This window comes from Enhydra lutris, unplaced genomic scaffold (genome assembly GCF_002288905.1).
Source record: "Enhydra lutris kenyoni isolate GAN:26980312 unplaced genomic scaffold, ASM228890v2 scaffoldscaffold2, whole genome shotgun sequence".
Classification (NCBI taxonomy): Eukaryota; Metazoa; Chordata; class Mammalia; order Carnivora; family Mustelidae; genus Enhydra; species Enhydra lutris.
The window spans coordinates 11954754-11972758 of record NW_019154086.1 but is presented as its reverse complement, the minus strand read 5'-3'; the positions used below and the strand labels follow the sequence as shown (position 1 = coordinate 11972758).

Genomic DNA, 18005 nt, shown 5'->3' with positions numbered 1-18005 from the left:
CACAGAAGCCAATTCTTTGCGATAAATTTGCCCTCTGACTCCTGACTGATATACACTGTAACCCTCTGACCAGCAAAGTATGCAACTGCCAAGTCGTCATTTACATTATAATGCAAAGTTTTCTTACATAAACAGACCTTTATCTATCGTAGAAATAGATCTTTTTTAAAAAAGATCTGAGAAAAGCACATCTGAAATGATCTTATTTATTTACTTGAGAGACAGAATAAGCAAGAGAAAGCACTCAAGAGCAGGGGCAGAGGGAGAGGGAGAAGCAGGCCCAACGAAGAACCCTGGATCATGGACCTGAGCCGAAGGCAGCCACCCAGGTGCCCTGAAATAGATCTTTATTGGAAAACAAATTTTGATAGAAGTACAATATAAGGATTCCTAGCAGAATGAATAGCATACTGTTTATGTGTGTGCATTTGTATACGGTGCAGAAGGAGGTTGGTAAAATTAGATAAGGGATTAAAAAGCATAGAACACCGAAGTCAAATGATTCCAGTTTATTTTGCAATTATGCCTACAGCTCCAGTATATTACTAATATTAAAAGCCATTTTTTAAATGAAATACCTCTAATTCCAGTCAGTAGAATAGCCCTTTAATAAATATTGTGTGGAATCTTGGTGGAGTCCAGTACCTAGAGGACAACCAAAGTGACCTTTTAAATGTAAGTCCTATCAGTCCCCAAGTTTAAAACAGCTAGCCATTGCACTTAAAATAAAATCCAAACTTCTAATCTTGGCCTGTATGATTCTACAGCTACCTACCTCTCTAAACTTCCCACAATTTTTTCTCCCTCCCTACATCCTAGATATACTGGCCTTTTCTTTTTCATCCACCATACCACTCTCCTTCCTATGGGCCTGTGGACTTCCTGTTCCCACTATTTGTGCCACTCTACCTCCAATATTCCAAGGATTGGCTTCCTGGGAAAAATCAAGGAAATATTATCTCCCCAGAAAGGATCACCCTGTGTGACTCAGTTTTTCTCATTTTTCTTCCCATAGTCTATCCCATTGTCATTTTTTCCTTTTTTAGGGTAGGAAGCACATCTGAAATGATCTCATTTATTTCATTTTTTAATCGATATTCATGTATTTCAATAAAACATTAATCTTTCTTTAACCAGCTCTAACTATATACCCAGCAGTGTTATAAGCACTTGACCTGCTATCGACCCATTTAATTTTCACAAGAACTTATAAGGTAGGTCTTATTAGTACTCTAGTTTTATAGAGTACTATAGTACTCTAGTGTCTGAGGCTCAGGAAGATGAGGTGGCTTCACGTGCAAAACTGCACCTCACTTACTAGCCCAGGAAAGCAATCTCCAGACCAACTGTTAAGCCATGTAAAGACTAGCAGCAGCAGCTCTCCAAGGATGTCAGAAATGCACACTCTCAGGCCTCACCTCTGACCCAATGAATCAGAATGTGCTGTTTAACAAGATCCAGAGGTGATTCTTAAGTATAAAATTTGAAAAACACTCATCAACAATATATCAATTTCTTCTCACCTCTAAAGTAATTCAACACACACACAACTACCCCAAGCCCAGGAAGCCAGTCACACAACAGAAAAGATTAGTGGTAGTGGAGCGGTCAAAAGGTTTTCCTTTATTGCGACTACTGCGGCAAGCAGAAATCCCTTTTGTCTGGCAGCCCTAACCCCACCTCATCCCAGTTCACCCCACCTCCTTTTTGAGATCTTCCTCACTAAAGTGGAAGCTAGCCATGCCTAAAGGAGGCAGAGCTTTGGAGACTCTGATGGGAGAAGAGATGGGAGGCAGACGTACACGGGGTGGGGGGAGGAGGGGTGCCCGGGAAGGAAACCATTCGGGTAGCATTCCCTAGCCTCAACAAACCCAGCCTTCTGCCCTTAGGAAAAATGGCGGTCGGCGCAGCTGCACTTCCGGCCACGGAGCCAAACAAAATCGGGGCGGAGAAGAAACCGGAAGTGACCGCCCTCTTGACACTCCTCCCACCTCCTCTCCTCTTCCCAGCCTCTCCCGGGAGGATGAGGAGGCCTGGGGGCTGTGGCTGGTTTGCGGTTGCCGGCTGAAAAGTCGGAGCCGGGACAGAGTGAGTGCTCGCTGCCTCGACCGCTGGCCCGTTCACTTCGCTCGGGGTGACCTTCGGGCAGCCAGGGACAGGGGGCGGAGAATCGTGCGCCGGAGCTCTGTGACGAGGCGCAGCCGCGGCTCTGCGGGAACGGAGCTAACGAGCGGATTTGCGAGCGGGGGCCCTCGGCCAGATCGGGCCGGCGGAGCTCGCGAGGCCGGAGCCTGGAGCCCGGGATTGGGGAGCCCGGTCTGGGGCTGGCGCTCGCGGGGCTGTGGTGAGGTCCGGTCCCTAGCTCTGCTGGCGGCGTTCCAGCGCCCGGTGTGGAAGGCCTTTCCTGTGGAAGGTAGGTGTTCACACCCGGTAGAACCGGGTCGTTGCCCTCACCCCGCTTTTCCCACGCAGCTCCTTCAACTGAGTCATTTCGTGACCCTTCGGAAGGCTTTATGGCCATTCTGCTCCGTTCCACACACATACATACCGGGACTGGACTAGCGTGTAATCGGTTTTGTTTGGTGTCTTTTTCATGAGAACTTGCCAGAAAAGAAAATTTGTTTTAACTTCTATTCTTGGAAGTTCTTGATGCTTTGGCTGGTAACGTTAATGATCGCTTTAAGCGTTGCCTGCTTATTTGTTGTGATGAGAACTAATTTTTTTTAAACGTCGGAGTTACTTTATGATACTGGAATTTTGTTTCCTAACTGGGTATCCACCTCCACACCCTGTAGCTCCAGGTTGAGAAACTTCTTGTTCCCAAACTTGTTCCATCTCACTAACCCTGTTTTAAGAGTCACGTGCAGTCACAGTTTGCCACAATTAGTTTCATCTTCTCCAAAGGGAAATAAAGGAAAAGAAGAAATTGCAACCAAGATTTTTTCCAATAGTTATTTATTTTAATGGACTATCCACTGAAAAGTCTTTAATAGCTTGTCTAAAACATTTCTCAGGAAACAATTATCCAAAAGTCTTTTGGCAGTTTAGTTTATTTCACTGGGGAGTTAATGCAGTAGGAAGGTGTCATTAATTTGCATGTCTTTATCATATAGTTTAACTTGTGCTTTTATTTTTTCTTTTTAAAGATTTATTTATTTTAGAGAGATACAGAGGGAGGGAGTTGTGGGGGGAAGCAGGGAGAGAGAGAATCCTAAGCAGACTCTCCCCTGAGCATGGAGCTTGACCCGGGGCTGGATCTCAGGATCCTGAGATGACAACCAACTACGCCACCCAGGCACCCCTAATTTGTGCTTTTCTAACTTTAATTTTCTTCCCCCAGTAACACAATGGCAGAAACTGCTTCTCCACTGAAACACTTTGTGCTGGCTAAGAGGGCAATTACTGCAATCTTCGACCAATTACTGGAGTTTGTTACTGAAGGATCCTATTTTGTTGAAGGTTAGTTTCTCTAAGTTTTTAAAATAATACGGTTGAAAGTATATGCAGGTGCTTTGTCCTTTCACCCTTAGTTACTGAACACGTATACAGGGCATTGCTCTATAGTCTAGGAGAAATGCCATAACAATTAAAACCCATTTCTGCCCTCCAAAGGAAGAAGATTAAGTGGTATTAATAACCTAAGATATAAATAGTTTTATGTATGATACCTGTAAGCACTTTATTATGTTATTAATGTTTTTAACCCTTATATCAACGCTGGGACAGATTTTAATTGCAATTATTATATATTTTTTAAAGATTTTATTTGTCAGAGAGAGGGTACAAGCAGGGGGAACAGCAGGGGGAGAAGCAGGGACCCCGGTGTGGGACTTGATCCTGGGACCCTGGGATCATGACCTGAGCCAAAGGCAAACACTTAACTGACTGAGCCACCCACACATCCCTAATTGCAATTATTTTAAAGATCAAGAAACCAAGGCACCGAAAATGTAAGCAACTTGCCCAAGATCACCTTGCTAGTGAATGTCCAGACTAAAAATCAGGCAGCCCACATTTAAGCCATTATACGTATCTCTTCCCCCAAGTCAGCTGTCAGCCTAGATCTCAGACCTATCTTATCTTCTCAGATGAGGGTGGACCGTGGTGGGGGAAAGAGCAAAAGAAGCTTTCTTAGAGTGAGTGTAACTGTTCAAACAGGTTGGTGAGGAATGTCTTACTGGGGAATACTGCTTTGGAGGTAACTGTTGAAATCTTTTCTGGTTCTTAAGATTACATGACTGTCAGGGGTACAATGAAAAAGGAGAGATTCTATATACTTCTTCAGTGACAGTTGGGAAACATTTGGTAGATTGGTAGAGTCAAACTTTTTTCCTTATCCTTCCTCCCTCACCAGATTTTTAGCTTGAGGATAGCCCCTGTAATTTTTAATAATTTTGGAATTTAGGGGCGGGATTCTTATGACCTGTTGCAACAAGGCATTCACCTTTTACCAAATATTCAGATACTGTGGCATTTTTACTTTTCAAATGGCCATGATAATATAGAGCAAAGCCAAAATATGCAAAATGTGTGCATATCTTAGGTATTCCTTTGTATGATTAACCTAATAATCATTTTTATCACTTTTGCTAACACCATTTCAATTTTGTAGCAACATACAGGAATCCAGAACTTGATCAAGTAGCTACTGAGGATGATCTGATAGAAATACAGGGTTATAGAAACAAGCTTTCCATCATTGGTGAGGTGCTGTCTCGGAGACATATGAAAGTGGCATTTTTTGGCAGGTAATCCTTTATTGTTTCTCTCAAGGGTAGTTTCCAGAAATCAGGTTTTCTAAGTCATATCTCCAACCTTGTTTCTTATGTTTCAGCAAGTGATATTCCTCCCCCTTTACCCCACAAAGAGTTTCTCCCTTTGCTAAATGCTAAAGCTATTAGCATGAGATAGCATTTGTTCATTTTAGTTCTTGGTATAAAACGAAGCTTTCTAAAGGTCATTTGTATTTTTACTTTTTAAGGATGCTGATCTCTGAGAATTAGCTTCTTAGCCAGTCCAAAGAATAGAAATACAGATAAATGATATGTGTAACTTGTGACTTTTTAAAGTTTCTCTTAATTATCAGGTGTGCCTTCCAAAGGATTCTGAGCCCCACGATTCCCAGAGGGAGAATAGGAAGTGCCATTTGTTAACTATCTCGAGTGATAGAGCAATCTGTGACATAGCTCATGTTCATTAAAGAATAATTTGTTAACTTCCTGTGTAGTGTGCACTCTGTTAGGCAGTAGGAATGCAAAGACAAATGAGTAGGCCCATGTCATGTTGTGTGTCAACAGAAACATTGATTTACTCACTAAACTAACTTTTAAATCCATCTTAGAGCTTTTTTTTCAAGCACTTGTGAGTTCCTATACTTAGAATTCCCTTTGCCTTGATTTATCTATGTATGACTCTTTCTCACTGTTCAGATCTCATCCTAAGTGTTACAACCTCAGAAATCTTCTCTGACCGCTCTGTCTGAAGTATGTCTTCTCAGTTATTCTCTTCTAAAGTGCCCTGTTTATGCCCTTTAAACCTTTTCCACAGTGCTGTTTTATTTATTTATTTAGGTCCACTTCTGCTTCACCTTATGGGCTTTACAGAATCTAGCATGAGGTAGGTCCATAAATAGGCCCTAATTCAGATTAGGGTGGAGTGGAAATGGAAAGGAAGAGACCTCCTGATGAGGTGATGACTCCGTTGTCCTATTTGAGAAGGAGAGATAGGTAATATCTTTGGAAGTGAAAAAGATCCAGCCCAGATTTACGGAGATGGAGACTTGAGACGACAGTTTGTGATGGGAAGAATTTGCGATTGTGATGTCAAATTGTCACAAGATAAAAAGGCAAGGATAGATATATGAGAAAGGTGGGATTTGTGTTCTTCTATTTTTCTGATATGTACGTTCCTAATATTTGTGTAAATCAGGTTGGCAATTTTGTAAAAAATGCAATCTGATGAAATTTCATCAAAGTTTGAATTCTAAAAAGGTTGGTCTTAGACCCAGTGAAAGAATAAAGTTTTTACTGTTAACGTTTTATTTTCATGATTTTATATATCATTCTTCAGGACAAGCAGTGGGAAGAGCTCTGTTATCAATGCAATGTTATGGGATAAAGTCCTCCCTAGTGGGATTGGCCATACAACCAATTGCTTCCTGAGTGTTGAAGGAACTGATGGAGATAAAGCCTATCTTATGACAGAAGGATCAGATGAAAAAAAGAGTGTGAAGGTATAATATTATTAGCATAATGTATCTGAAATAATGTCCTTAACTTTTTTTTTTTAATTTGTAAGATGTCTATATTGCTGGACATAAAAGAACTATTAATAGTTCTATTTGTAGCTTTAAAGCCATCACTGATATTTTGAATTCTCTAAACTTTTTTTGCTTCAGAGCTAAATCATTAGAAGAATAGATCTTAAAGCATACCATATTAGAAAAATATCTTATTAGAAGAGTAAAACTTGTCCTTAAAATAAATTAGAGTTAAAAGTTTGTTACATTTTAAAAATAATGTTCCCAGTGAAAACAGCATTACTGAAGTGTATTGTTGCTATTTAATCTCAAATCTAATTTCATCTTTTGAAAGAAAACTTTGTTTAAAAAATGGGGCTCTGGAATGTTTTTGATGCATGTCTGTGCCTTTAGAATCTATTTTATCTTTGGAGTATTTAGTAAGAACATTCATGAATAGATTTAATAGTTTTTTCAGATAACGGCCAATGGCAATTCCCTACCTTTCATAAATTTCTTTTTTTTTTTTTTAAGATTTTTTTTATTTATTTGACAGAGAGAGAGATCATAAATAAGCAGAGAGGCAGGCAGAGAAAGAGGGGGAAGCAGACTCCCTGCCAAGCGGAGAGCCCGATGTGGGGCTCTATCACAGGACCCTAAGATCATGACCTGAGCCGAAGGCAGAGGCTTAACCCACTGAGCCACCCAGGCTCCCTTTTCATAAATTTCTTAAGGAACCCAGTGCCACTAGGTTCCTTCAGCCAAAAGAGGGAAAAAAAAGTGTTTCTCAGTATTATCACTTTCTCTTAAGACTTAAGATCTCTCCCACAAATGCAGAAGTTCAGTGTTTAAAATCCATCCCATATTAGTTTTTGCAAAACTAAGTTGAATTCACTGGTGTAGTTATTGTTCTGTGAGTTTACTGTTTGATTTAGCTCAGGTAACTCAATCTGCGTAATACCCTTCAGATTAGTTATGGGGAATAAATGAGGTGATGTTTATGAAAATATTTTCAGATTTTTAACCCATCCAAATAAAGGAATCACTTCTTAATCAGGATTTTTACCAAATCCAAATTCAAACTACTGGTGGCTTTAGATCCTCAGTAAAATGTGCTACGATATTTTAAAGTAATCATCTCCTCTTTCTTGGTCTGTTCTCTCTACTTCCAGTCCACTTCCTTCATGCCCTTTTGCTCCTCTCCCCTACTCCAGAATTTAAATTTGTTTACCTCAAGTTGAGGCCTGCTATAAGGTATAGACTTTGAGTCTCATGCTGTAGTAGTTTATTTAGTAAAAGAAATGCAATAGTAACAGCTAATATTTCAATGTACACTTACTAAGCACCAGGCAATATTCTAAGTACCTGCAGTAACTCAAACCTCACCACAGCTCTGTCAGATAGGTGCTTTTATTATCTTAATTTTACAGACCAGGCATCAAGATTTTAGTACAAGTTTATAATTCAGTCAGAAAGTTTATGAAAGCAAGCAAAAATAAAACCTAGTTAACATTGTCACTATGGAGATTCACCTCAGCTGTGATCAGGACTGTTGTGCCCATTTGAAAATAGATGTTTCCCTTTAAAAATTGATACCTCCACATTTCATTTGTATGTATGCTGGTGTCCTTTCCTTGAATATTAATTTTATATTAAGCTCTTTGTATTGTATATTTAACACATATATGAATAGTATTAAAGTAACACATTAATAAATTAGCATATGTCAGAAATCATCTTGAGAAATAGAAATATTTTAGTGAATTCAGATGGAAAGAGAAGGCCTAGTCATTGATGTCAATCAAGCAGGTTTATGTGAGTAAATAACTGCCTGGTGAGGAAAATCCTTTATTAAAAGAATATGTCTTGAGCTTCTCTTGTATTGTTTTGGTCTTATTACTCTGGTGTTTTTAAACCTATTTTAGTAATGTTTCTTCTGTTTTCGCCCCTTAACTACTGAGCAGTGCGTTTTAGAAGAGACAGAAAATACAAATGGGCAAAAAGAAACTCTAAAACTCACATGTTTCCTAAAGCCAGTGGAAACTTCTTATGGTATAGAGTTAAATGTGTTTCTTTGTATTCTGTAAGCAAAATGGTTTCATGTGTGCTATTTTTTTTTTACTTGCCTTTTTTTTCTCTTAATATATTGTAGATTTGCTTTCATACATGCAATATCAATATATCGGGTATTACATAGCATTCCATTGCCAGAGTTCACTTATTGGGCATTTAAAATGTGACTAGCTCTGATTATTTTTGCAGAGTGGATGAGTAAACTGTTCTTAAGAGTATCTTTTTTTCCCCCTGCTTGGTAATTCTAAAACTCAGTTTCTCAAGATTGCTGAGATAGTTTTATTTCCAGTTATTTAAAGTTCTGCTTTTTGTATAAGTTTTGCAAAAATAAATGTACCAGATCATAGTGTTTTTCATTTTTATTGAGTTTTATTACAAGCAGAGTTTTGTTTATTTCTTTCCCTTCCACTTTAGACAGTTAATCAGCTGGCTCATGCCCTTCATATGGACAAAGACTTGAAAGCTGGCTGTCTTGTACATGTATTTTGGCCAAAGGCAAAATGTGCCCTCTTGAGAGATGACCTGGTTTTAGTGGACAGGTAAAATTACATATGAATTACATTTTCTCCTTGTAAAAGTTTATTTGATAGAATAGTATTGCTTGTTTTAAAGTATAATACATAAAAATTTAAATGTTTAGACTTGATAGATTGTTAAGAAACAGAAAAGGTGTTGGTTTATGGTTTTTACTGGTTATATAAAGTGCCAGTTTCTTTGTCTAATTCTATTATACGAAATTTCAAGGATAGCCACTTTTCTCCCCCCTCTACCTTGTAGTTTGGATAAATAGCTGGGGCTTAAAGATTGCCTAATTCTAAATGACTATGTAGGTAACTCTGATTAGGTAAATTTTTTTAACTAGTAATACCTCTTTTTTTTTTTAAGAATTGAAAGAACACATGCGTAGGGTGTGGGGTGGGGGCGGCAAAGGGAGGGAATTTCAAGCAGACTTCACACTGAAGCGTGGTGTCTAATGCAGGACTGTCACCACCCTGAGATCACAATCTGAGCTGAAACCAGTAGTCCAACACTTAACTGACTGAGTCACCCAGGCATAATAAATTTATGCTTAAGGCCCAAGTTTCCCAGAATAACTTAATAGACAGTTTACATACATTTTTTATTGTTCAGGAATTAATTGAATACTTCTGGAATTTTGTTTCAACTCTTCTGATGAGTCTTCATTTATTATATGTTCTTTTACTATATTGGTGCTAAGTAAAATGCTAATGCACATCTGCTAAGCAATGTCCTTAACTAAAAAAAGTAGTTAAATGATTTTTCAAAATTTTGGTATGCTCTTTTGTTTTCTTTAAATTAAAATTTCAGTATTGTGTGGAAACCATTTTGGTTTTGGTGATGGGCTTTTAATTTTGCTTTATTTCATGGCCAGACTATGTCCATGACCCCAACCTCTCATCTTTCTACATTGTCATAGTGTGTAGATAGTTGCATTATAATTTTTATAGTATAGTATATTAAACTTAGGTTTTAGCAGAGGGTGTTTTATTATTTATGCTCATGAGCACTTAAATATTTTCTCAGCTGTACTGGACATAGCTACTTACACCTTTGATTTTGGTTTATATTAGCCCTTTTTGGGGGGGAGGTTTGGGGTTCTTTTTAGCACTTATTTTTCATCTTTCCAAACCATAAGGATTTAAAAGATTAAAATATTGATTATGTTACTTTGTCAAAAATCAGAAGGATATTTGTTTTTATCTTAAAGATTTACTTATTAGAGCGAGTGCTCCCCCTTTCGCACAAGGAGTGGGGAGGGGCAGAGGGAGAGGGAGAAGCAGGCTCCCCACTGAGCAGGGATCCAGTGACTTGGGCTCCATCCCAGGATCCTGGGATCGTGACCTGGGCTGATGGCAGACTAACTGACTGAGCCACCCAGGTGCCCAAGGTTATTTCTTTTTAGTAAACAATCTTTTTTTTTTTTTTTAAGCATTTGTTAAGTTTTCAATTGAATAGGCTCTGGGAGTTCTTTGTCAGCAGAATAGATATGGAAGTTTATAAAACACAGACTGAGCTTGTCACAAGTGCTTTTTTATAGGTGGAAAAAGTAAATCTCTTTGGCTTTGTGCTGAAAACTGGTGGAAATCCTGGCCTTTAGACTTCAATTTATAAAAGTTTTATAAAATGTCTTTTATAATCAGATTTTCTTTTTTAAAAAATATAAAATACAATATTATCTTATTCCCATTAGTCCCGGTACAGATGTCACTACAGAGCTGGATAGCTGGATTGATAAGTTTTGCTTAGATGCTGATGTCTTCGTTTTGGTAGCAAACTCTGAATCAACACTAATGAATACGGTAGGTTTAATCATATTATTATGTTTGAGTGGTAGGAAATGAGATAGTGTCTTTTCTGAAGAGTGAGGGAAATCCAAATCATGGATTAAAAAGAACCTCTCTAATATCAAGGGTGAACAGAGGAATTTGTGTTTCCATGGGACCGGAAAAGCTGATGCTGGCCTTCTTGAGTGTTCCTATTGGGAATCTAGGGTTTGATGGCTCTAGCTTCTAGTGAATCTTTAATTAAATGCAAGGTGTGATATGTGTGTGGTGTTGACATTGATTGTGGTTATTTGCCGGTTTCAGAAGGAATGGGCACCAGATTGTCAGGGTGATGATTTCAGTCTTTTGAATAAAGTTTAACACTCCCATCTCACACCCTTCCCCTAGTCCCCACATCTGGCAGGCAAGGCTTTTCATACTTCTAGTTTTGTCAACCCTTCCCAGCTTTACTTGTGTGTACTCTAGGTTCTGGCTTACCTGTGTCCATTATACGCCGCTGTCAGATTTAATAGATTAGATTATTTATCCAGGCTGTCTAGAGCCATACTCATCCCAGATAAACTTCAGAGTTTATAGATATCTAATATCCAAAACTATAGTATGGTTTTTAAAAATTGTCATTCCTCAAAAGCATATAAATGGCCAAACACCATTATAACCTAGGTGTTACCAGCAAGACCTCTGGTTTGCCACTGGTACTAGCTTTTGTATAACCTGATCTGTATCACATGGAACAGGCTGCTATGACAACATGGACAGTTGTTTATAATCTCATGATATGAGAAACAGATAAATGCTTAAAATCTTTGTTAGAATAACCCCATTTGAATTACATTCTGACTTCTGTGTCTTTGTTTATGCTATTCTTTGCCCACAATTCTTCCTCCACTCCCAGCTTATCTTTCAGAAAGCCATTATGAGTACTTCTAAGCACATCTTTATCATCACTCCCTTCTTTATGGAGCTTTTCCTAATTCCAACTGGATATGGTGTCTCTTTCCTTTAAATAAGCATAGTATGTATTTATAGCATTTAAGGCACATACCTTTCTTTGTTTATTATTATGTGCATAGGTCTTACATTGTTATTCTAAATCTTCAAAAAGATTTGAGGTAGCTTTTTGAAAATGTGGACTATAATATCCAGTAGTATCTGTTATGCTCTGCACAATAGTAGAGACATAGATATTTATTAAATTGAATTTCAGAAAAGACTCATGGCAGGAGCAGGAAAATCTTCACTCTTGCCATCTTACACAATTTAGTTTTCTCATCTTGGAGAAGTGTAATGTTCAGTGATTTGGGATCCTTTATCAGTGGGTATGAATCCACTGTTGTCTTAATGGTTTAAACTTTAAGATTAGAAGAACTTCCAACTATAAATGTAAATATAAAATAGCTGTTAAAAGTAAACATATCTTGGGTGTTTGATGTTTTTTAGGAAAAGCAGTTTTTTCACAAGGTAAATGAACGACTTTCCAAGCCTAATATTTTCATTTTGAATAATCGTTGGGATGCCTCTGCGTCAGAGCCAGAGTATATGGAAGACGTAAGTTATTTTTTCTTTTAAGTTATGAGCTGTAGTCATGTACATTGTTACTTGAGAAAACAGTATACATTATAGAACATCCTACGTAGCTGTTCTTTTACTTGAGAAAAGACTTAGTGATCGAGACCAGAATATTAAACTACTTTGGAGGAAAATTGTTATAGAAGTGTACTATCTAATCATTTTAGATAATGAAACTTTGTTTTGTTGTAGTTTTTTTGAAGTATAGCATAACAAAAAAGTGTGTAGATCCTAAGTGTCCAGTTCAGTGAATCTTACAAATTGAACACATCTGTGTCAGGATCCAGCTCAAGAAGCAGAACATTGCCAGCAACCCCCTCCAGTCTCTGTCCTCTCTCATAAGAATGAGCACTTACATGACTTCTGACATCCTTGATTAGTTTTTTGGTTGTTCAACTTTATGCAATGGAATCATATAGTATCTGCTTTGTGTCAGGTTTCTTCTGCTCAACATTACATTTGTGATTGCATTCATACTCTTGTGCATAGTTGAAGTGCAGTGTCATTACTGTATAGTATTTCAGCCTTTGAATATCTACATTCGAGTTACTCATTCTGCTAGTGATGGGCATTTGGGTAAACTTCCTATATTTAGCTGTTATAAGTAGTGCTGCTCTACATATTCTTACATGTGTGTCTTTGGTGCACATAGGTATATATTTCTGTTGGGTATATTCCAGTGCTTCTCAGTCTGAGGGGTTGGGCAGTTTTGATCTCTAGGGAATATTGGGCCATGTCTGAAGATACTTTTGATTGATAGAGCTCTGGGAGTGTGCTACTGGCATCTGTTGGGTAGAGGCTAAGAGCTGTTAAAAGTCCCGTAACAGAACAACCCTCCCAACCAAAAATTTATCTGACTCAAAATGTCAGTACTGCAGAGATCAGTAATTTGTGAGTATATATCTAGGAGTAGAATTGCTGGATTATAGGTAGAAAATATGCTGCTTCAGTAAACACAGCCCAAGAGTTTTCTAAAATGCTTGTACCAGTCTACACTCCCAAGCAGATTAAGAGTTCCAAGTGATTTATATATCCTTACCAACAGTTGTATTTTTTTGTTGCTTTAAATTTTAGTCATGCTGGTGGTTTTAGAAACTATTTTTTTTAAGATCGTGTTTATTTGTCAGAGAGAGAGAGAGTGTAAGCACAAGCAGCAGGAGTGGCAGGCAGAGGGAGGAGTAGGCTCCCTGCAGAGCAAGGAGTCCAATATGGGACCCCATCCCAGAACTCTGGGAACATAACCTGAGCCAAAAGCAAATGCTTAACCGACTGAGCCACCCAGGCGTCCCTAGAAACTTCTTTTTAAAAAGAATAGAGTAGGGGCGCCTGGGTGGCTCAGTGGGTTAAGCCGCTGCCTTCCGCTCAGGTCATGATCTCAGAGTCCTGGGATCGAGCCCCATATCGGGCTTTCTGCTCAGCAGGGAGCCTGCTTCCTCCTCTCTCTCTGCCTGCCTCTCTGCCTGCTTGTGATCTCTCTCTGTCAAATAAATAAATAAAATCTTTAAAAAAATAAATAAATAAATAAAAAAATAAAAAAAAAGAATAGAGTATCTGGAATTTGGTCTGTGGTCTATAAATAATATTTAATTTGCCTGATAATTTCTTTTTCTGATTTTAAACATGATTTGTGTTTACTTACAAAAAAATTAAAATTTACATAATCCCATCACTGTTTACATGTTTATGTGTTTTCATTCTTTCCCCTACCCCCAGAATTATAATTTTGTTTAATATGAAGCTTTATATATCCTGCTATTATTAACTCATGTGGTTATACTTTTGCAAATTGGGGTCTCATTTAATCATCAGAGATTTAGGAAATATCATCCACAGATTGTTTTTTTCCATTCTTATTTAGCTTAGATCCCTTATCTTAGGCACAATGCTAGAGGCTAGTACTATACCCTAACTAGTTTTTACTCTTAGTCTTATTTTTTCTTTAATTTTTAATTTTTTTTAAAGTTTTAAGTAATCTCTGTACCCCACATGGGGCTCAAACTCACAATCCCAAGATCAAGTCACATACTGTACTGACTGAACCAGCCAGGCACCCCTTTTAATCCTAATTTTAATACCTAAGTGCTAATCTTAAACCTAACATTGCAACCCTAATCCCTAGCTAATGTGTTCTCCCCAGATTTAATTCTCAGTGTTTTAAGAAAGATAGACTATTTGGGATGCCTGGGTGGCTCACTTGGTTAAGCGACTGCCTATAGCTCAGGCCATGTCCCCCATGGAGCTCCCTGCTCAGCAGAGAGTCTGCTTCTCCCTCTGACCCCCCCACCATGCTCTCTCTTTCTCATATAAATAAATAAAATCTTTAAAAAACAATCACTGAAAGAAAAATAGACTATGTTCTGATTTTGCAATAAAAATAGCTTCACTGTAGCAAATTATTTGTAGCATTTATTTTCTGATATCAAAGATATTAATAGCTTCATTGTAAGAAAATTTGGAAAACAAGCATAAGAAGGAAATAAAAATGCCCCACCTGCTTTGTGGTTGTTGCCTTCATGCCAACTATTAATTTTCACAAATATGTATATACATATTTCTTTTTTGTAGTATAGTTATGTATGTCAATAATACAGAAATAAGAACATTTTCCCATGGCAGTAAGTATTAGTATTTGTCAATACTATGTTTGGAAATGGCGTCATGGTATTTGGTGGTCCATCAGAATTTTAAGTGGTCAAAGAAGGATCATTACTCTATGAGAAAATATTCTGTCAGCAAGTATCAAACTTCATTTATTAGAATTTTTGGATTTGTTAAGTATATGGGAGATACTACTATAATATCACTATAAATGGAGTTTAAAAAGGCCTGTAGCAGTCATTACATTTGTTTAATTGTTAGAATTACTTCGGTACCCTGTTTTCTCTAGGTACGCAGACAGCACATGGAAAGATGTCTGCATTTCTTGGTGGAGGAGCTTAAAGTTGTGGATCCTCTAGAGGCACAGAATCGTATTTTCTTTGTTTCTGCAAAGGAAGTTCTTAGTGCTAGAAAGCACAAAGCACAGGGAATGCCAGAAGGTGGTACGTATTAATATAGATTATCTTCTGAAATACAAGAATAGTTGTAGAAATAACATGCTATAAATCTTACTTTGCTGTATCCTAGGTTTTAAACTCTTCACCTAAATATTACAGGTGGGGCACTTGCTGAAGGATTCCAGGCGAGATTACAGGAGTTTCAGAATTTTGAACAAATCTTTGAGGTAGGAATTTTGTGTATGTATTGACTAATACAAAACCCTATCATTGGTTGGAGAATGATCATAATCCTTTGTTTCCTCTATTTATCTTTGTCAAATAACCTTTGCTTGCTGTTATTTAGTATAGTTACTGCTACAGCAAGTGAAACAAGTTTGAAGAAAGGAAGTCCTTGCAAAATCTGTAAGAATTGAGAATTAAAGATTGTAATTTCTCATTTTTTCTTATATGGTTGTATTCAAACGGGAAACTGTTTTTCTAATATTGCATGTGTTGTGCAATGAGTGAAATTCTCTTTATTCAGTAATTTGAGGCAAGATTAAATAAATGTAATTGCTATTAGAATGGGTAATGGAGCAAAGTGAAGATCATGTTTTTCTTTTGTACTATACTGCTGATAGATATAGAATGTAAATGTCATTTGACTGAAGTTTATTACATTTTAAGCTGTATCATTACCTGCTTATTCTCCACATTTTATATCAAATGTCCTAAACAAATGAGTACAAAAATAATTAGGATACAGGGTATTCTGTAGTATAGGAATCTGGTAGGAACTACTGGGCACACGAATAGCTAATGTATTTGCAGCATTGGGAAGGAAGGACACTTTCTTATATTTTGGTGTAGGCATTTTATTCAGAGACATTAAAACTCATCCTACATTTAACTGAAAAAAGTTCTTTAGATGTTAATTTCCAAGCTCTTATTTAGTCCTTTTTAATCTAGCTCTGTTTAGATTTACATATCCCCTTTTCACCCATGTATGAACATGAAGACTTCAGAACTAAGAAAAACTTCTTTTGTAATTCTTCCTTTAAGTCGTAACAGCTTTAATAGCAAGGACATGAATATTGAATGTACTTGGCAGAATTTTTTAAATTAAACGTTTGGTCACTATCCCCCATCTTTAATTTGGTGAGTTGGAGCTAGACTATTAAGTAGATGAAGACAGAATATGTAAAGAAGGAAAGTCCACACTAGTGGAGATCTTGGTAAGATGTCTCTAAAGTCAGAGCTCCTGGGATGTTAACATACGTCATCCCAAGCTAAACCATAGATTGCATGAATTCCCAGTCACTCCAAGACCATTGTTTATATTCTTTCTTTTTCTTTCACAAGATTCAGTGCTCTCCTCACCTTTCTCAATTATTTCATCCATGGGAAAAATATTGGGGAGAGGATCTATTGTTCTGTCTCCCTTTGTCTTACTTATTGACCTTTCTTTCCTTCTTTGTATGTGTATTAAATATTTGTCACTGATTTCTCCTACTAAATCATATTGTTCTCGTATGCATTTATAACCTCTTTCATTGGTTCCTGCTACCCAGACAGAGTATCTCCTTGAAGAAGTGGGAATGAGAAGAATAAAAAGCTATGCTGTAGAGCACTGGTTCCCAAACCTTGGCTGATCATGAGAATCACATGAGGTGCTTTAGAGAACTGCCTGAATTATCCCAGAGGACAATCCAGTGGGTCATGGGATGGACCTAGCAATCCGTATATATTCAAAGCTCCCCAAGTGAGGGCAATAATCAGGCAGACCTAGGAATTACTGTTTTTAATGTTTTTAGAAGAAATTTGGCAGTTTTTTATTGTAATAGTTCATTTGGGAATCTAAAAATTATGTATAGAAAAAACCATGTGCAAGAGCTTTACATAAAGTCATAGAGAATATCAGACCTTAGAATTTGAAATATTTGTTCAATTAAAAGTATGATAGATTTAATGTAAGAATCAGCTAGAAATTATTTGAACTTACCTAAAGAAATAACTAGATGGGCAAAAAGTCTTGTCTTGGTGGCCAAAGCATTTTTTGATGATTACTCTTTTCAGCTTTTTTCCCAGAGTGAAATTAGTTCCTTCTTAAATCAATTTTCATAATTTAAGACTTCTATAAATTGGGGCATTTTTAAGAATTTATAATTTAGTAGGATAAAATTGTTCATTTTTAAAACTTCTGTATTTTTTCTCATATCTATTTAGACATATGTACATGTATAAACATATGTATATATTCTGTTTTTTTCTTTTTTCCTTTTTTTAAAGATTTTTATTTATGTATTTGACAGAGACACAGTGAGAGAGGGAACACAAGCAGAGGGTACTGGGAGAGGGAGAAGCAGGCCTCCCACCGAGCAGGGAGCCCGATGCAGGGCTTGATCCCAGGACCCTGGAATCATGACTTGAGCCGAAGGCAGATGCTCAGCACCTGAGCCACCCAGGTGCCCCCACATGTATATAGTCTAACCTTAATTGGATTTCCCAGTGATTTAATTGCTCTGCTTTATCCTCCAAAGACCTAATCCCAGCTTTTGGTTAATTTTTCCATTCATAAATAGCAGTTTTTGGTTTTTATTCATTAAATTCTATGTTAATCTTTAAACATAGTTTCTCCTTTTTTAATACTTTTTTTTAAGTGGAATTGTCTTTTTACTTTTTTTCTTTAGGGAAGAATTTAGGGCTGTGAATTTGTGATGTAACTTTGGACCTATACCACGGGTTTCAGTATCCAGTTTAGTTTTCATTGTTTTTAATAGTTTTTAATTACAGTTGTTGGCATTTTCTGTTCAATACAGGAGTTGCTAAGAATCAGATGTT

The 18005-nt window shown here is 37.3% G+C and overlaps 1 protein-coding gene across 1 annotated transcript in view; it reads left to right on the top strand.

Moving 5' to 3' along the window:
- Positions 1–2033: 2033 nt before the first annotated feature.
- The window catches only part of LOC111148243 (mitofusin 1), a 32652-nt gene continuing 16680 nt past the window's right edge, over positions 2034–18005 (top strand). Inside the window, exons 1-9 of the mRNA XM_022504704.1 lie at positions 2034–2413; positions 3341–3459; positions 4613–4748; positions 6070–6232; positions 8726–8850; positions 10524–10632; positions 12058–12165; positions 15074–15227; positions 15342–15409. Of these exons, the coding sequence (XP_022360412.1) occupies positions 3348–3459; positions 4613–4748; positions 6070–6232; positions 8726–8850; positions 10524–10632; positions 12058–12165; positions 15074–15227; positions 15342–15409 (975 nt within the window). The 5' untranslated portion in view covers positions 2034–2413; positions 3341–3347. The remainder of the gene's footprint in view (positions 2414–3340; positions 3460–4612; positions 4749–6069; positions 6233–8725; positions 8851–10523; positions 10633–12057; positions 12166–15073; positions 15228–15341; positions 15410–18005) is intronic.